Source organism: Mauremys mutica, chromosome 1 (genome assembly GCF_020497125.1).
Source record: "Mauremys mutica isolate MM-2020 ecotype Southern chromosome 1, ASM2049712v1, whole genome shotgun sequence".
NCBI classification, from domain to species: domain Eukaryota; kingdom Metazoa; phylum Chordata; order Testudines; family Geoemydidae; genus Mauremys; species Mauremys mutica.
Genome location: NC_059072.1, coordinates 160,926,269 through 160,944,746, shown reverse-complemented (window position 1 = coordinate 160,944,746; position 18,478 = coordinate 160,926,269). Strand labels below are relative to the sequence as shown.

The following is an 18,478-nucleotide window of genomic DNA, read 5'->3' as shown; positions in this document are numbered from 1 at the left end:
AGACAAAGACAGTATTTGTGAGGAGGAAATGACGCCGTAAGTGGCTGAGCTGCGTGGGTTGAAGGGAAGAAGTGAGCAGGGACCGATTAAGTTAAGACAGTCAATCACACATTTTCCTAGCTGGCTAATGCAATCTAGGGCCGGCCCTCATAGAGTCACTGCTGCAAAGAATGACTGGATTTCTTTAATTGCCTTTTCCTTGACTGGGGAAAGAGGCAGTTTCAAGGTCAACCAGTCGAGGGCAATTGTCATACTGTGCGCACATCGTGGAATATTTTTCCACTGGAGAAACAGGGAGACCTTAATCTTCACTACTAACAATCTTCTGGGGCTTGTCGGTCACTCTCCAGGGATAGATTAACCATTCACCTCTTAAGGATTCTAGGCAGCATAACCCAGACATTATTTCCGGTACTAAGAATACAGGTAGTTTCCATCCGGCCCTTATAGGAGGAGGAGTTTATTATAATGCTACAGGGCTGCCTGTTCCAGTCATGGCTCTGGGAACACACACTCCTTGTCTTGATTTCCCTCTCACACGAGTGTCACAACATTGCAGCTCCACTGACTTCAGTGCAGTTACTCCTGATTTACCCCAGTGTGAGAGGAGACTCAGACCCAGCATGCATTCTAGGACCCAGTTTTGCTCATCACTGATAAAGTTAATTTTAGAGTCTGTTCATCAGCTTTAGCAACAAAGAGCACCTCCATTGGACCATGTCTGCTTGTTGGAGTCTTCATTTGGGTTGCTTGGGGCATTGGATCCCACACCCTACCTAGATAGGGTGACCAGCCAGCAAGTGTGAAAAATCGGGATGGGAGTGGGGGGTAATAGGCACCTATATAAGAAAAAGATCCAAAAATCGGGACTGTCCCTATAAAATTGGGACATCTGGTCACACTACTCAGATCAAGCCTCCCAGCGTTATCAGAGCTCAGTTGAGTTGTTATGCAGACCCATGCCACAGCTAGTAAGAGAATTACACCAGTGCCCTCTGCTGTCCAGAGATCTGCACTGCACTGGGCAACAATGGAGAAGCCTTGTATTTTCCAGTGTGTGGGCTGATTGGGTAATTAAAGAGCTGGGCTTTGCCACTGCACTCTGGTCATCTAGAGCTGTTTTCATAGCCGCCTAGTCAGGGATGGTCTCTCATTGAGCCTGAATTCATTAACGGAGCAATTGAAGTCTTATTGTAAAAAGCTTGTCAGCCAATTAAAACAAGGCAGCTATTGAAAGGCAGCTGCCCCTTATTTGCTGGGTGCAGCATTCAGAAAGTTCAGAGGGTGGAAAGTCCCTCCTGCAGGGCACAAACTGTGAGCGGTAGTTTAAAAAATGCCCAGATTCTAATTAAAATTGGAATTCTTTATGCCACTGGCAGCCATCTTAATGGAAAAGAATGCCTGTGCAAACATTGGTTAGTCCTCATGTGTAAGACTTTACAGACAGGCCTCCCTCCTGCTTTGTCATTCCTACTCTGTTCTATACCCTGGTCAAAAGTCCCAGGTTCCAGGCCCCAATTGCAGTCATTTACACCAGTGTAAAGTGATTGCTGAGCAGGTGTAACATGCACTCATAGATTCATAGCATGTGAGACCCAGAAGAGACCATTAGATCAGCTAATCTGACTTCCTGCATAACACAGGGCACAGAATGTCCTTCAGTTACCCTTGTCCTGGGCCCAATAATTTGTGTCGGAGGCATAAAAGATAAGGCAGCTGAGACTCAGTCCCAAAGGGTACAAACTGGGGATGGTGTCAACTCACTTTTCTGAGACTCCACTCATGTTAAGAGCAGATCTGGTTTCCATGGCAATCTGGCTTAGTGGAAGGCTTGCAGGTCTTGTGAATCCCCAATTTATCAGCCTTGTAGAGTGTATATTAATGGACACTGGGCAGTGAGGCGGATCATGAATGGTATGCATCCATTGGACTGGGGGAGGGGAGGTGGGCGTGGGGTTGTATAGTAAGGCTGAAGCAATTTGTTCTTTTGTCAATAAGAGATGAGGGTGGAGTGGTGTGGGGGGGGGGAGAGGGTGTCACAGGGTTAGGGGCTGTCATCAGTTCAGAAGGCACTGAAAGAATTTCCAAAGCTTTTTGCTGCAAACAGGGAGCACCATTTTCCCCATGTCCAATTGGAGAGAGGAGCACACGCAAGGCCTGCGTCCCATGTTGTGGCGACAAGGCTTGTCCATTATGACAAGGTGGAAGTTATATACAGAGCTGGATCAACTCAGTGAGAGCACATGGACCCTACAATTTTGTGCACTCCCCTCGTGTTCTTAATGCTTTTACCCTGGCTCAGCTATCAGTGGGTTACAGCACTCCCACTGGTGCTACCACCTCTTTTTAAAGTCAGCCTTGGCTCTGCTCAGCCAGCCTTTCTCTCACCCACAGCCTGCCTCTTCACCTTTGCACAACTAACACGCAGCTACAAACCCTCCCGTAGGAGCTGCAGCAAGTAAACATGCACCTGAGGATCCCACCTGTCTACATAGCTTTCATCACAGCTCCCCCACACCTGCTAGGCCTCGCCAAAACAGTGCCCCTAAAACTGCTGTACCCTCAGCCTCAAGAGCTTGTTGGCTAAGATAGACCTGCTTTTACAGCCAATCTCCTTACGAACTTGAGTAATTTCCATGGTAAGCAAGCTGTGGTTTCTTCTGTCTGGGCCTTTCAGTTCCTTATAATATTAAGCCTTCTCTAATTTCTTTACTGCATCTTCTTTCTGGATGACAGGCTGAAGAAAATTGGACACTTCAACCACTGATCTGCCTTGACACAAGTTCCCACACACATCTCCCAAAGCATCTTCTAGAGACTGCAAGATCCCCAGAAATAGGGCACAGATATGTCACACAGAGGGGCACTGCTGCTACATGGGATGGGGACATCTTTTCCAATCTGTGTGCCAATAGGAGCTTCCTACTACCGTCAAATGTCACATTCCACAGTTGGAAGAAAACCTGCATATTCAAGCTGTTCACACATCAAAGTATTTCTCAGAAGGAGTAGGATGAGCAGGTTTTACAGTTTGTAGGCTCTTAGGGAAGAGAAAGAGATCAGAAAATAGGTTGTGAATTGTCTTTCCTTCAGGTCCCCTGGCTTGGGAGCCAATCAGGTCATGACTTACCATACCCCCCTGTGCTGGTGCTAGTTCTGAAAAAATGCCCAGCCTCAGGTTTTGGCCTACGACAGGGCTTTTGTGGAATTTCTCAGGCTCTAAATCCCTCTCCGGACTTTTGGCTCTGCAGCAGCTGTTGCTGCGAAGGCCATGGGTAGTAAGTACAACAGTGAAAGTAACACTGAGGTCAGGATGGAGGGTCAAGTGAGTAAGGTAGTGGTCTGAGGAGGCATAGGTTTAATTTCTGGTTCTGTCATAAACTTCTTATGTAACCTGGGTCAAGTTACTCAGTGTGGTGCCTCCATTCTCCATCTGTTAAATGGGGCTAATGGCACTTGCTCACACCCCAGGGTTGTTGTTTGGAATAGACCTGAGAAATAGGTACTATCTGGGCAGGTCATAATGCAGGCACCACAAATGTCAGAGTTCATTTTAAGTGTGTGTGTGTGTGTGTGTGTTATATATGTGTATGTGATGTAAAACATTCCAGAAAACTATATTAAAATTAAGGTTGCAAAGTTAAGCAGCTGAAAATTAGGAAATGCCAGTATTACAGTTGCCTGTGGTACTGTGGAATAACATCCTCAGGGGACTGGCTGGGTCAGGAAAGTGATTACTGGGAGTCTTTACCACTTTAAATCCAGCTCAGAGAGCAGCCAAAAGTTGCTGGCTGCTTTTTGTCACCTAGACAGTGGATATAGCAGGGGATTGGGAATTAGGTCAGATCTTCTGGGTTCTATTCCAGCTTTTCCACTAACACTATGGGCAATCTTGTCAAGTAATTTCTTCTTTCCATTCTTCAATTTCTGTAAAATGGGGATAATGATACTTTTCAACCTTACAGAGGTGGCTGTGAGAATTAATGTTTGTAAAATGCTTTGAGATTTTCAAAATGCTGCAGGAGGGAAAATTCCCTCTACCACTCATGCCAAAATCCTCTAATTTAAGATCAGCCTTCATCCGATAAACCTGTTTAAGGATCATCATGCAAATGTTCTGGATACAGCACAACATGGCCAGGCCCTCAGGATCTGGAGAACAGGAACACCAGCACCTTCAAAGGATCTCAAACCCCGTTACACCACATCCTCCAAACCCCACTATCACTGCGTTGAGGAAACATATGTCACAGTTTAGGGCACGATTCCCCCTCCATGGTCCAGCAAGGGCACCCAAGCTAGGCTCCTGCCTCCTCAGCCATCACCTCTTTTTGGTGGAGACCTGCCTCTCTCTCTTCTGATCAGGGTTTTTTCCAGGCTGCACAGTTCCCTATCTAGGCTGTGATGTTCCCAGCAAGCCAGACAGCATAAACTGGCCTTTGTCTCTGCTGTGCTTTCTCCTCTGAGGCTATGAACAATTGCCCACCATTTTAAGTTACCACACAACTGTTTCTAAGCAAGCACATTTATTCTTAAAGTGAAAGCATTACCGAGAAAACATATTAAAACAATAAAAGAATTTACACACGTGCTAGCAAGCTTACCGGAGATCACCCCAACTCCAACAAGAACTCTGGTAAGTGATCAGTCCTTCACACCCATACAGGGGTTCTTCTGTGATTACAATTTCATAACAGTTTTTGCTCAGAGCAAGAACACACATGAATACATCAGTATGTCCTTTATACAACTTAGGCTTTTGAACTTCAGATTCCAGGAACTGGTAATCAGCAGACAATGGTTCTCTCCTCAGGGCGTAGCCACAAATGGTTGTGTCCAGAGGTGGAAATTTACATTCACCTTCCCCCTGGTATTTCCTAGGAAACACACTTAACTTTTGTTTATCCCAAAAGTTCCTTCTTGTTTAAAATAATCATTTGAAGCTCAATTCATTCCCAAGTTTTGCACTGACCATGTCTCCCCCTCAAAGAAGTTACATCCAGTCCCTGAATTATACATAAACTTTGCATTCAATACAATGGATTCCAAAGATACTTAAACTTAGTTCAATAAAGTTTTTCAAAGATATTGCAGGAAATGACTCAAACTGTCACAATGTGCCCTGAGAACACCATGCACTAGGATAAACTCAAAAACCAGGCACTGGAAGGAAGCCCACAGGACTCGCCATATGTCAAAAGCTAAGACAGACCCCAGAATGCACCAAGAACAGCAAAGAAGAAGTACAGGAACAATTCTGTTGCCCTCCAGCCTAGGATGCAGAAGACATTCCAGTCTGGAAACAGAAACATTTGAGTGCACCTATATGGTCTGTCAGGCAAAGGACATGAAGAACCTAGGGCTCCTAGTAGGGTACAAGACACCAAATTGGAAACTCTTTCAGCTTACTGGAGGAACTTGCAGAGCTGCTGACCAGCAGAGTAGTGGAATCCCCCAGATTCCTTGTCCTCGGTGATCTCATTCTCCACATAGACAAGGCCACTGATACAACTGTATTAGATCTCATGGGCTCTGTGGGATTCTGCTGGCCAGTCCCTGGATCCGCACATATGCTGGACATTATCTTCAGCCTAGGAATGGATATTGGAGAGGTCACCAACATACCACTCTCTTGGTCTCATCACTGCCTCCTGCAAACAAAGATCAGAGCCTTCCCTCCTTCCTGCCAGGACAGTGAGCAACCAAAGCTCGTCCACCTTTCTTCCCCCCCCAAAAAAAGACTCATGAACTCCCTTGGTTTTCATCTCACCCTAGGAGAACAAGACATCCAGCTACAAGGTCAAGGTGCCAATGAGTTAATACAGCAATACAATCACCTGTTGTCAACTACCACTGGCCACAAGCCATCCACTCCCCCCAACAATGACGTTATGGCCATGGACACAGGTAAAATCTCCATGCTCATACTGATGGATCTCTCTGCAGTTTTGATACAGCATACAACAAGGAATAGAGAGGTTATTTTTCCTCTATATTTGGCACTGGTATGATCTTTGCTGGAATACTGTGTCCAGTTCTGGTGCCCACAATTCAAGAAGGACATTGATAAATTGGAGAGGGTTCAGAGAAGAGCCACAAGAATGTTTAAAGGATTAAAAAAAGAGCTCCATCTATTTAGCTTAACAAAGAGAGGGTTAATGGGTCACTTGATTACATTTAATAAGTATCTAAATGGGGAACAAATATGTAATAATGGGCTCTTCAATCTAGCATACAAAGTGACTGGGAGTTGAAGCTAGACAAATTAAGACTGGAAATAAGGCTTATTATTTTAACAGTGAGAGTAATTAGAACAATTACCCAAGGGTTGTGGTGGATTCTCCATCACTGACAATTTTTAAATCATTTAAAGATTGGATGTTTTTCTAAAAGATCTGCTCTAGGAATTATTTTGGGGAAGTTTTATTGCCTGTGTTTAGACAGGAGATCAGACTAGGTGATCACAATGGTCCCTTCTGGACTTAGAATCTATTACTCTAGGTACTGCTACAAACACCTATGTGCCATAACAGGGGTAGATGGCCCAGCATTAGAATCACTCCAACAGAACTCAGAATAAAGATGAATAGCTACTTCTCCTCTACAATATCTACGTGAGTCCACAGGGAGAGATGTGAGATGCCATGGGCTTGGCTGTGAACAGCATGCCAATGCCATTAAGCTGTATGTCTTATTCTCTACTGATGCTACTAGAATGTCTACAGGAAATGAGCTATTGGAAAAAGACCAACTGGCTCATGCTGAACCCAGGCAAGACTGAAGAGATGCTGTCTGGAAGGGAAAACACTTTGATGAGCTTGTCAATACCTTGTCTCTACCTTTTGCTGAAGGCACACAGCCCCCATTCGTTAAAGTGGTGTGAAGCCTCTTGGTCTTGTTTGACTCCTCACTAAGTTTGGATGATCAGGTAGCACGAGTATCTCAAAAAGCCTTGTCCCTCTTACAGCTAGCTAGGAAATGTCATCCCTTTTTGTACAAGGACCTGGACACACTGATCCACGCCTTTGTCCCCTCCAGCTGTATTTCTGACTTCATTGTACCTGAAGCTGAATGTGAAGATGGTGTGCCAGCACCAGCTGGTTCAGAACGCAGCTGCCTGCCTTCTCCATGGCTCAGGCCTCAGTGAGCACACCAGGCCTGTGCTCAGGCCCCTCCCCTGGGACCCAGTCATTTTCCAAAGCCACTTTAAGGCCTTGGTCCTAATTTTCAAAGCTTTAATTAATTGATCAAGCCCCAGGTGCATCAAAGATTGAATTCCAATCTATGAGCAACCCCAGCATCTCTGCTCCTTTTGAGAACTGCATTGTCCCAGCGCCCAGAATGAAGCATATGGGAACTGGGGACACAGCATCTGGCTATGGAACAGCCTGCGGGAAGCTCACTGGCTGCTCTCCATGCTGCACTTTTTCTATGGATAGGGTCCTTTAGCCTGAACCAGGGCTGCCAGGCTGCCCTCTTGTACAAGCACTATAGTCACTCCCCCCCCCTCCAAAAAAGAGCAAAGTACTTTATATACACATACCCGCAGAGCACGGCTATGTGGCTGTGTGCACCACAGGTGAGGGAACCTGTTTGGTGACAACACAGTAAACTGAGCTAATAACCATCCCTTGGCATCTGTAGCCCTTGCCAGCTGATGTATATTTACAGTAATTTCAGATCTACTGAATGAAGCTCCATGAACCTCCAGTCTGATTCCCTCAGTGAGGTGGTTCCGTATCATTATGCCTGTTCTATGTGGGGTGCAAACTGTACTTGAACCTTGAGCCTTTGCTACCTTGGTCGTGCTCTGTGGGACAAATGCTTCCTCAGCGTAAATGCATTGAAAGCAGCAGTGTTACAGCCAGATGCCACTTTCCAAGACAGTGAGCCACCAGGCCTCCCCTTCGAAGTACAATATAAAGCATCCCTGAAACAAGCCTCATTGCTGATTTTACTGCTGCACCAACTGAGGAAGGTGCTACCTTCCCAGAGGCTGCAGCTGCCTATGGGAAATGGTGTGAGGGGAGACTCCCCATTGACAAGGGAGGCCCTGCTGCCTGTAAAGCCATAATAGGCTCTGTATCCCCCTCTCTGGTGGGTTTAAATGGCTCAGTTATGGTACCTGTTTCAGTGCAGAACGCATTGGTTTGCTGAGGGTGAGCGAACATACTGACACCACAGAGCAGTAGATAGGAGTGAAAAAGCAACCTGCCAGCAATAGCTTAGCCAATGCCCCTCAGCCGTTGGGTGTAGCACCATATATGTGCATGTGGGAGGGGTGGCGGTGAAGGGAATGACGAGGAGTCAGTTCTTCCCTTTCCCAAGGAAGCAGAACGTTTATAAATGCGGTTGTATCAGGGTTAATGCCGCACATTCACAAAGAGCATCTCTCCTCTCCCCCACTGCCCATCAGCCAAAGTTGGAGGGTTTCCATGGCAACCAGGCAGCTGGTGTCTAGACACTGTGAGAGATGCCTTGCAATTGAGCTGCAATTCTAGGTCCCCTCAACCCTACACCCCCTCCCCCACACACACACTTCCACCCTTTTCCTTTCCGTTTACTGCACACATGAATGCCCAATGATGGAATGGAGTTTCCTTTCCACAGGCTGCGGGGTGTGTGGGGAAAATCCCAAAGCCACCTTCTCCTCAGCTTGACGAAGCAAGAAGGCAGCTGTGGCAACAGAGACAGATCTGATTGTCCTCAGAGGATTTAGCTTGGTCAGAAAATGTGAGGCAGCAGACAATTTGGTCTGCTAGGACCAACAGCATTGCCCCTTTCTTCTCCCTGCCCAGCTCTGGGTCTCGGCTGATATGGGGCTGATCACAACACGGAAAGGAGTATCAGGATTGGGAGACCCAAATTGGAATGAATATTAGTGATATGTGACTGATTGCTACCGTTCCTGAGGACCTGACCTTCCCCCTCCCAACCCTTTCCTGGGACTCCCTCCCCCAGCATGCTCCATGACCCCCTTACCTGAGAAATCTTCTAAGAGTCAATGCAGGGAGCTGCAATTTTCTACTCCCCCATCCACTTCTCTCTGATGTCTTCTGGGCACCACTGCCACCTGCTGCTGCATGTGCCAGGGGATTGAGACCCCCCCGGTGTGATCACTAAGGATGCTCTGAGCTCACTAGCTCTATGATGTCACCGGGATCCCTGGGTGGAGGTGAGCTCACAATACTCCCGAGGGGAGCCTGAGCTAAGATGGAACTGCAGAGGGCCCTGTGGAGAGCTACCAGCCCCACACACCTTTCCCCTCATTTATAAGTGTGAAGTTACAAGAAAGGAATAGTGTGAGTAAACAGGTAGATTTATACATCATCAAGAATTATACTTCCATACATCTGTTTATAGGAAAGGAGCCCTCTATACAATGGACAGACACTTCCCTCCAAAAAAGCTGTTTTATTGTTCCCTTTCAACTGAGAAGGCGCTCTAGGAGTGCTGTGGGCCAGCTACTGATCTGACTGTAGTGAGTGACTCATCAGACAATTGTGAAGACTAGCAGGAGACATTCCCCATGGAGGAAAGACCCATGATAGACTCTGTTTCCCCTCTCTCCAGTATTCAACAGGCCCACAAAGGTCACTCAGTGAAGCAGACTGGGCCTTCAAAGGGACAGTGGTTTCCATGGAACTCTTAACGGGCTACGTGATGTATGAGGCATTTCAGTGGAGGGGGACTGGGGCAAGGATGCATTTTAGAGATAGATGGGGAAGGGAGAATGGTAACTGCAGTGGCTCTGAGCCTGAAATGGATTCCATTTCAACAGTCTCAGACTTATCATGCTCTGCCTGGAATCAGCTTTTGAGTGGCTGGATAGCTAGCTAGCTAGATCCAAGCTGAGAAGTTCAGCTCTGGATCCAAACATCATCACAGCTTGGAGTGGCTGAGATCTGGGGTTTTGATTGGGACCCATCTCTAAACCAGAGCTTCCAAAGTTCAAAAAATATATAATTTAAATACAGCTGCCTCTGGGCTGGAACATGACTGCCGATACCAGTGTAGTAGACCCTGCACAACACTTGAGAGCAGTGAAGGACTCCGGGGGAGAGGGGAAGGTAGACTACCATTGTGACTCCCTGAGGCTGGGGCCAGAGCAGAGGTCAAGGTGAATGCAAGCTGGTTGGATGTGGAATACTGTAGTATAAGGAATGAGACAATAATTTCTGAGCGAGGAGCATGAGCAATAATTCTGAAAATCATGGAAAAGTGACAAAGGCAAAATCCCTGAGTCGGCTGTATTAAACTCAAAGTGTTTGTGTAATTTCTTTTCTCTTGGTGTTGACTGTGACAATTTACAGATCTGTAAGAGAACAGAAAGGAAAAAGAAAACAAAACCAAAGCCACCAGCCACAAAAATATGATCAGTGGAAAGGTTACTACTACTATGGTCAGGTGCTGAAGTCTGCTTGAATTTAATTAATCTTGGCAAGTCAAATGGAGCTGGGCAGGTCCCAAGAGGCAACATTTACCCAGAAATCCACTCAACCTAATTTCACTAATGTAGGGCAGTGGAGGGACTTGGAGAGGGGCCTGCAAGCTCAGCCATTAGAACGTGGCGTAGGCGAAAGCAGCTGGAAGTGCCACCATCCAATGAAACTGCTGCCTGCCTGCCTAGCTCAGCTTTATAGCAACCGTAGCTGCATATGTTCAAGGCACTCACTTGCCAGTGGGGTTCTCAGACACAGTTCTCCCCCTTTCCAGGAAATAAATGGAGCACTGAAAGGCAGGAGATTTTTTCAAGTTCATTTCAGCAGGGCTCTGTAATTCAGTTCCATGCTTTACACTCCCTGGCACAGTACTTGGAGGACCTAATCCAGAGAGGTGATGAGCACTTACCACTGCCAGCTGAAGTTAATAGGGATGTAGATTCTCAGCCCCTCTCAGAATCAGGCCCAAAGTCCACTCCAGGAAGGCACAGAAATATACTTCAGCTTCAATCTACCAAACAACCCCATAGTTTAATACTGGTGCAAATGCACCGTGTCAATTTAAAGCATCACACAAGGGCTCTGAGGAGGCCCAGTGGGTTTCTGAACCAGGTTTTCTCCTCCAAAATCCAGGATTAAAATGAGAGTGGTTGCATCTCAGCTGAATCTCGAGTCTGACATTTGTCCCTAACCCAGAATCACCACACATATGGGAAGAATTCAAAAAGCCACTCCTTCTTTGTCCTTTGGCCTCCCTGGCTTTATTTTTTTGCATATCCCAAGTCCCTTCAGCTTCATGTCACTGCCCTTCCCGTTTCTTCTCAATCTCCTGGCGCATCCTATTCCATGTTCTGACATACCCCAGGGCCTCTCCTCTCATTTTCTGGGTGCTGGGGCTCCATTTGCTGCCTGTACATAACCAGCCTCCCTTGCTCCAGCTGATGGCCTCTCCTGCCACATCTCTAGCTATCTGAGCCTCTCCTGCTCCAGCTCCATGTATCTCAGACCCACTGGCCTGTTTCCAAATAAACCAATGCCTCTTCTTTGTTCCTACTCCGCCCACAAAAATGGAGAGGCAGGGTCATGGGAGAAGGTCTCACAATGTCAATGCACCGAATCTTAGCATGCCTGGCAGGAGCAGGTGTGGCAGTTTCTATGGGGGTGGAAAGTTGGCCACCCAAAAGGAGCTGCAGCTGGTGCATTTCAATTTTGAAAAAGGGAAGGAAAATTTTGGCTCAATGGGCCTGATTCTCCCTTGCCTTGCATCTCGTATCACTATTTATGCCTATACAACAAGAGTACAACGTGGGTGTCAAATGCCACCGCCTGTGTTGCTGACAGGCAAATTACACATCCACGCTGCACCAATGTAAATGACAACCCAAGGTGCAAGGGAGTGGAGAATTAGGCCCAATATCAAGAAAAGCCTTCTGACAAGTGACAGCTAATAGATAACTGCCTAGTAGTCTCCTAAGGAAAGGGGTGGAAGCCCCTTCGCGTGGGACATTTAAAGTTAGACTGGAGAAATCCCTGGTCAGAACACATACCCAGGAAGAAGCGTGCTCTAGTGAGAGAAGGGGGAGAGAGAGAGGCTATTTTACATACTTTTAGGAGTCAGATCCTCAGCTGGTGTAAATTGGTACTGAAATCAATGGAGCTACATCAGATTATACCAGCTGAGGATCTGTCCCTAGGTCTTTTCCAACTCTGATATCTAGGATTCTGTGATGTAGCATTTCTGTGCTTTGAATCTGTTTTGCACACAATTGTATATCCTTGTGCTGCCACCTGTGATCAAACCTCGTTGCGGACCAGTAGGTTCTGATTTTTCACTGTCCTCAAATTCAGTGAGACACTGCCATAGCTGTTAAGCAAAAACACATCCCAGCAGCAGCCGGTGCACATGTGCTCAGAACACTTCCCCTCCCAGATGCTCCCTGCTCAAATCCAAACAAGAGCGAGGCAGATAACTGAATCTTGCTTGCTAACTTTCTTCATGGAGCAGGTTTCTCGTTTATTTATGTGAATTCAGTGCTGGTGAAAGATGACTGGGACTGCCCTGGTGACTGAAGCCTTGATTCCCTTGTCCAGCCGAGCTGTGCTTGGTGCAGGGCCCGAGTGGGTGACAAAGGTGGCTTTATGTCACTTTTGTGGCTCCCTGATTCCAGACCCAACCAGGGGCCAGGTGAGTCCCAGTATAAGTTAGAGCAGTCATGAGGCCAGGCTGTCAATAAAGTCCTTATGGCTCTGCCTATGACCCTGATACTGGGCAAAGTGAAGGGGGATAGTGTTGAGCCACCACACAAGTTCCATGCCACCTGAGGATTCCCCTATGCCAGGAGTATGACCTGGGGTGAGATCTGCCACTTTTCAGCCTCTTTGTCCCATTAGAGCAGGGGTGGGAAAACTACGGCCCACGGGCTGGATCTGGCCTGCTAGCCGTTTTAAGCTGGCCCTCGAGCTCCTGCTGGGGAGCAGGGTCTGGGGCTTGCCCAGCTCTGGCACTCTAGCTGGGGTGCAGGGTCAGGGGGACCGCTCCACACGGCTCCTGGTAGCTGAGGCATGGCCCCCCTCTGGCTCCTACGTGCTCCAATGGCCCCTTCTGGTGCTCCAATGGGAGTTGCAAGGGCAGTGCCTGCGGACGGTGCAGTGTGCAGATCCAGCTGGCCGCGCCTCCGCATAGGAGCCGGAGAAGGGACATGCCGCTGCTTCTGGGAGCCACTTGAGGTAAGCACTACCCGGAGCCTGCACCCCTGAGCCTCTCTCTGTGCCCCAACCTCCTGCCCCAGCCCTGATCCCCCTCCTGCCATCTGAACCCCTCGGTCTGAGCCCAGAGCACCCTCCTATGCCCCAAACTCATCCCAAGCCCCACCCCAGAGCTCACACCCCCAACCAGAGCCTTCACCCGCTCCTGCACCCCAGCCCCAATTTTGTGAGCATTCTTGGCTCTTGTGCCAAAAAGTTTGCCCACCCCTGCACTAGAGCAATGCAAAGGGGCTGTAGTGTGGCAGAACATTGTGCACTGAAGCCTTCTGTTTATCCACTGAGCATGAACAGCACAAGGCAGCATTAGTGTGAGCTTCCATGCACTGCTCTGAGCCTGCCAGTACCCCACATTTAGAGCCTGGTATTGCATTTCTTGACCACCCAAAACTGTCAATTAAGTCCATAGGTGTTTTAAGTGATGCCCAGGCTTCAGGACCAGGACCTTAATTGCTAAGGTACATAGAGAGGTGTTATGACCTAGCGGATTGAGCATGGGGATTGACACAAATTCTAAAGCAAGCTCTGATACTGTGTAGCCTGGACTAGTCATGTGAACCATTCTGTGCCTCAGTTCCTCCATCTCTGTAAAACTGAGTTAATTTTTACCCACCTAACTGGGGAGTTGATTAAGTTAATGCTGGCACAGCAGTATATACATTTTCACTGTACATAATGCCAATACAGAACAAAATTCCAGGGGTAGTTCTTATGTTGTTTGAACTGGTTCACCCACCTCTAGCTTTTTGCGTGTGTGTGTGTGTGTGTGTGTGTGTGTGTGCAAGCATGCTTCACCCACCCATCCTGTGTATGCCTGCCTGTAAGAAAATCTGTAGATGGCTTTGTTTCAGAAGGCTCAGATGAGTCCTTGCAGAGTCTGCGCTGCTAGCAGATAAAACAATCTTGTAGCTAAAACTCACCCCTAGGTGTTAGAACTCCTGGGTTCTATTGTCCTTTCCCACTGTGTGACCATGGGCAAATCACATCTTTTTCTCTGTGCTGCCATTTCTCCATCATAAAACCCTCAGCTAGCCGGCACTAGAGATGAGTTGTGGGATGGGGGAGAGACCCAACCAATGTAAAATTGTTGTAGCTGCAAGAAAGTTTAGTAAAACCATTAAGATCACTTGACCTGTTTGGGCTCCCCAACCCTGCGTGTGTCCCATTTAAATCAACAGCTTATTTCACTCCCTGTTGATTGTTGTAGTTGTACTAATTCATGCAAGGGAGGCCTCGCAAAGCTGTTGGATTTTGTTGCTTAAGAGCAAGTGAAAGCAAACATGTATATGCTTCTGCTGGCTGGAAGTCTGCAGCCCCAGGGACAAGGCAGGGTTTCTGGGCCAAGGTGCTGCACAACAGATTTTTTTGGGGAACTATTACAGTAGGAGCTCAGTGTGACACCTGGGTTGGCGGTCCAAGCAGTGTAAGTGCAATAAAAGCACTTAATTGGCTCAGGAGGCAGGGGGGTTGCACACATTTTAAAGGCTATCCTTAGGGACGTAGGGTTAGGGAAGGTATTTAAAGAGCTAGGTTAAGGGGTCTTGGCTGTTTGCCAAGGTTGGTAGTAAATGCATGTCTGCTATCTGATGGCACTGAATAGCTTAGCAAAATTGAGTTGGTCTCAGTTCAATTCCTAAGACTATCCACATGCCAAGAGGCAGCCTCACTGATGTTCAGCAAGGAGTCCTAGTCCAGTGCAAGAAGTGAATGGGCTACATGTGACCAAACTCCCCTTTACAGGATGGTCACTGCATTTCAGGGCTGAGGCACATCAGTGGGGGCAGGGGAGGGAGAGGAGAGGGTTTGCTCTGGCACTGCCCTTTCTGTGCGTCTTGCACTGCTGAACCAAGCACTTTAGCTTGCAGTGGTGTCAATTCACTACCTTTCACCAGCACTACACTAATATGACTGTTTTTAAAGAAATGTAACCAACCCTATACACACAGAGGGACAGTCCTGAAGTCAACCATTATGACAAGTGAGTCCTGGAATCTTCTATCCGTGTGCTCACTATTTATGGTCCTGATTCTCCACTCCGTTGTGTCTTGTGTAGTCAGTTACCGTTGGGCAAAGCAGACCAGATTCTCCAGTGCATTACGGCAGCTTTGCATCACAAACTACAAAAGTGCAAAGTTGGTTTATAGCCCCAGCAATCCCCTAGGCTCAGACAAGATGTGTGGGTGTCAGGGATGCTTCAGCAACAGTTCACTCAGCCCCCCCTTACTACAGGAGAATGGCCTGGATGACCCAAAAGCAGGTCCATTCCAACTTAAATCATTCCACTTCCATCTACTTTGTCTCCCCCCTAATGGCCTCCCCTTCCTGATCTCTTGTTTAATACATGTCTAGAATGACACCTGTTTAAAATATTTTACTTTAACATTTCATGTTAACTGAGGGCAGGTGATAGTTGTCCGATGGCCTCTAGTCACAGCTCAGGCAGATGTATCTTTACAGGATGTCAGGAACCTCAGGAGGTCATCTAGTCCAACCCCCTGCTCAAAGCAAGACCAATCTCCAGACAGATTTTTTCCCCAGATCCGTAAACAGCCCCCTCAAGAATTGAACTCACAAGCCTGGGTTTAGCAGGCTAACGCACAAACCACTGAGCTATCCCTCCCACCAAACTAGTGCATCAAACAAGGTTTGAACTCACAACCTTAGCATCGCTCCCCACAACACTGCTTTATAAGTACTGTGTGCTAACCCATTGCACCACTAGAGCCCATAGAAAGTCCTGAAGGAGGAATTAGAGAATAAGAACCCTTCTATAACTTCTTATAGCATTTAATAGAAAATTAGCTCCCTGCTATAGACTTCTGTACTTTTAAAAAAAAATCTATAGATATAGGTTCCTATTTGCTATTCAATTCTATAGGATTCTAGAATAATTTCCGCAGAACTCTGTCATATGTATAGAGAACCTTGGTCTCATCCCTATCAAAATCTATAGGACTTTTCCGTATGGCTAAGTAACCTTCCAAACACTTAGGAGTGAGTGGAGAGTTCACTCTTCGCGGCCTACTTAAGAGTAGACTGGGGAAAAAACATGAGCTAATGTATAGAAGGAAACAACCTGCAACTGGCTCTAGGGGTTGGGCAGGGATTTAGGATAAACTAGGTGATCTAACAGGTGTGTTGCCTCTCTACAATTGTATTTGTATGGTTGATTCACTCCTTCAGCCTTTCTGTTCTGGCTGCCTAAATCAGAAGGTTAATTAGTGCTTATCATGGTGTTGGTTTGTGTGAAGCATACACCTGTCCACTAGGATCTGGACAATATAAATTCATTTCACACAGTCACCTACACACGTGCCAGATAAGAACTGTCAGATTTTGGCCCATTTGGGAACAAGGACCTGGAGTCATTCAGGCCCCCTGGAACAAGTGTGTGAAAAGTACACTGTAGCTCAGGCAACTAACCCTCACCTCTCTCTTTCCCCACTAGATGCTGTAGAAGAAACCAAACCTACTGAAAGTGCCCAGCAGGAAGAGGTGAAAGAAGATGAGAACAAGGCGGACCAAGAAAATGCCTGAACATTAAGAAATGACTCCCTACTGCCCCTCCCTTCCCCTTTCCTGTATCCTTCTTCCTGTACCCACCCCCGATCTTGATTCCCACCTCTTGCTCGCCCCTGTGGGCCTGTCCGTCCCTCCCGCATCCCACTTAAACCCTTTTTCTCTCTGTGTGGCAAACATTTAAAGAAAAAAAAAGCAAAAAAAAAAAAAAAAAAAGCAGGAAAAATCCCAGTCGACCAGTGTGGCTTAAACATTTCTTTGTTTCTTGGTGTTGTTATGGCGAGTTGTTTGGTAATGATGATGATCCAATCATTTTGGGAAAATTCTTGCACTGTATCAGAGTTCTTTGATCTGGCGCGTGCGTGTGTTTGTCTGCCCGCCGCGAGCGCTCTCTCTCTCTCTCTCTTCCCCCTCCCCTCCCTCTCTGTTCCAAGTGTGTGTGCAATGTTCCGTTCATCTGAGGAGTCCAGACTTACCAAGTGAGTTAAAAATGAAAAAAAAACCACATTTTTCTTTTTCTTCCTTTTTCAATGTGATGGAATGAACTAAAGAGAACAAAAAAACAAACAAACGAAGGAAAATTAACCCCCCCACCCCCGTTTGTTTTAAAAAATAAAGCAAAATGTGCCAATTAGCGTCACGCGTGGCTCCAGGCTCCTTTTTCAAACTGAACGACGATGATAATAATAAATAAGAATAATGATCATGATACCAGTGTCTTGCGTTTATATAGCGCCGTCCGTCCTGATGGAGTATGTTGGGAGATTCTTGCTTTGGACAACATGTTGGGTGGAGCATCTTCTGCTCCAGCCAACACAACACAGCAGGACAGTGGTGATGCCATCAGAAACTACTGAGGGAATTTCAGAGAGGCAGGCTGGCATTAGGTTGGATTTTGGCCTGGGCATCAGGGTTAATGTGCTGACTCCTGCATAAAACACTCCAAAAAAACCCAACCTACTGTGGGACCCTTAGGGTTTGATCATGACAGTCACTCAACACCGCATGGTGAAGACTCTAGGGTAGCTCAGGCGTGGCCACGTGCGGCCTCGAGGCTCTAAGCTGTGGCCCTCAATGGTGACTGCATTAGGAAGAAAATCTGTGTTTGATTAGGAATTGACAATGTGCTCCCTCAGCAGGCCCTGTGCCTTTAAAAGGAGGTGTTGCCTCACAGCTCCTCGTCCCCAAAGGAGCAGGTCTAGGGGTGAGCCAGCAGCGCTCCTTGGCTGCTCTCCCTTCCTGGTGCAACAGCTTCCCTGCTGCATTGTAGAGGAGTGAGTGGGAGAGTAGCTCCAGCTGCTGATTCGCTGCTGGGCCCCAGGGAGAGCAGCGTCAGAGCTCACATAGCTCTGCCTGAGCCCAGAGCAGTAGTTCCAGTGTTTATTAGGGCCTCTTGACTTTTCAGAAATAATATGTTTGGGGGACTAGGTTGGACACCACTCAGAGAGACAGGCTGTTCGTGACCATGTGGCCAGGGCTAGAACTGGTGAAATAGCAGTACTGAGAAAGGGAACGGCATCCTATTTTTCAAAGAAAGGGCTGAACTTTTTTAGCCTCAGCTCTAATTAGGGCCTAAGTTTATAGTCTCATCTCCAGCAGCACAGTGCATCCTAGCAGCCAGCCAGGGCAGTGGGTCTCACACTTTTTTACTGGCGACCCCTTTCACATAACAAGCCTCTGAGTGCGACACCCCCCCCAATAAATTAAATACACTTTTTAATATATTTGTCATGGAGTCCCCGGGCAATGCTCTG

General features: G+C 47.2%; 1 protein-coding gene and 1 long non-coding RNA gene across 4 annotated transcripts in view; one reads left to right on the top strand and one right to left on the bottom strand.

The window, feature by feature from the left end:
* The window catches only part of LOC123360899, a 46,743-nt gene extending 37,681 nt beyond the window's left edge, over positions 1-9,062 (bottom strand). For all 3 annotated transcript variants that reach the window (XR_006576090.1, XR_006576088.1, XR_006576089.1), the window contains exon 1: positions 8,983-9,062. This is a non-coding gene — a long non-coding RNA (uncharacterized LOC123360899). The remainder of the gene's footprint in view (positions 1-8,982) is intronic.
* The window catches only part of GAP43 (growth associated protein 43), a 74,554-nt gene extending 57,134 nt beyond the window's left edge, over positions 1-17,420 (top strand). Inside the window, exon 3 of the mRNA XM_045001280.1 lies at positions 16,654-17,420. Coding sequence (XP_044857215.1) covers positions 16,654-16,742 — 89 coding nt within the window. The 3' untranslated portion in view covers positions 16,743-17,420. The remainder of the gene's footprint in view (positions 1-16,653) is intronic.
* Positions 17,421-18,478: the final 1,058 nt, after the last annotated feature.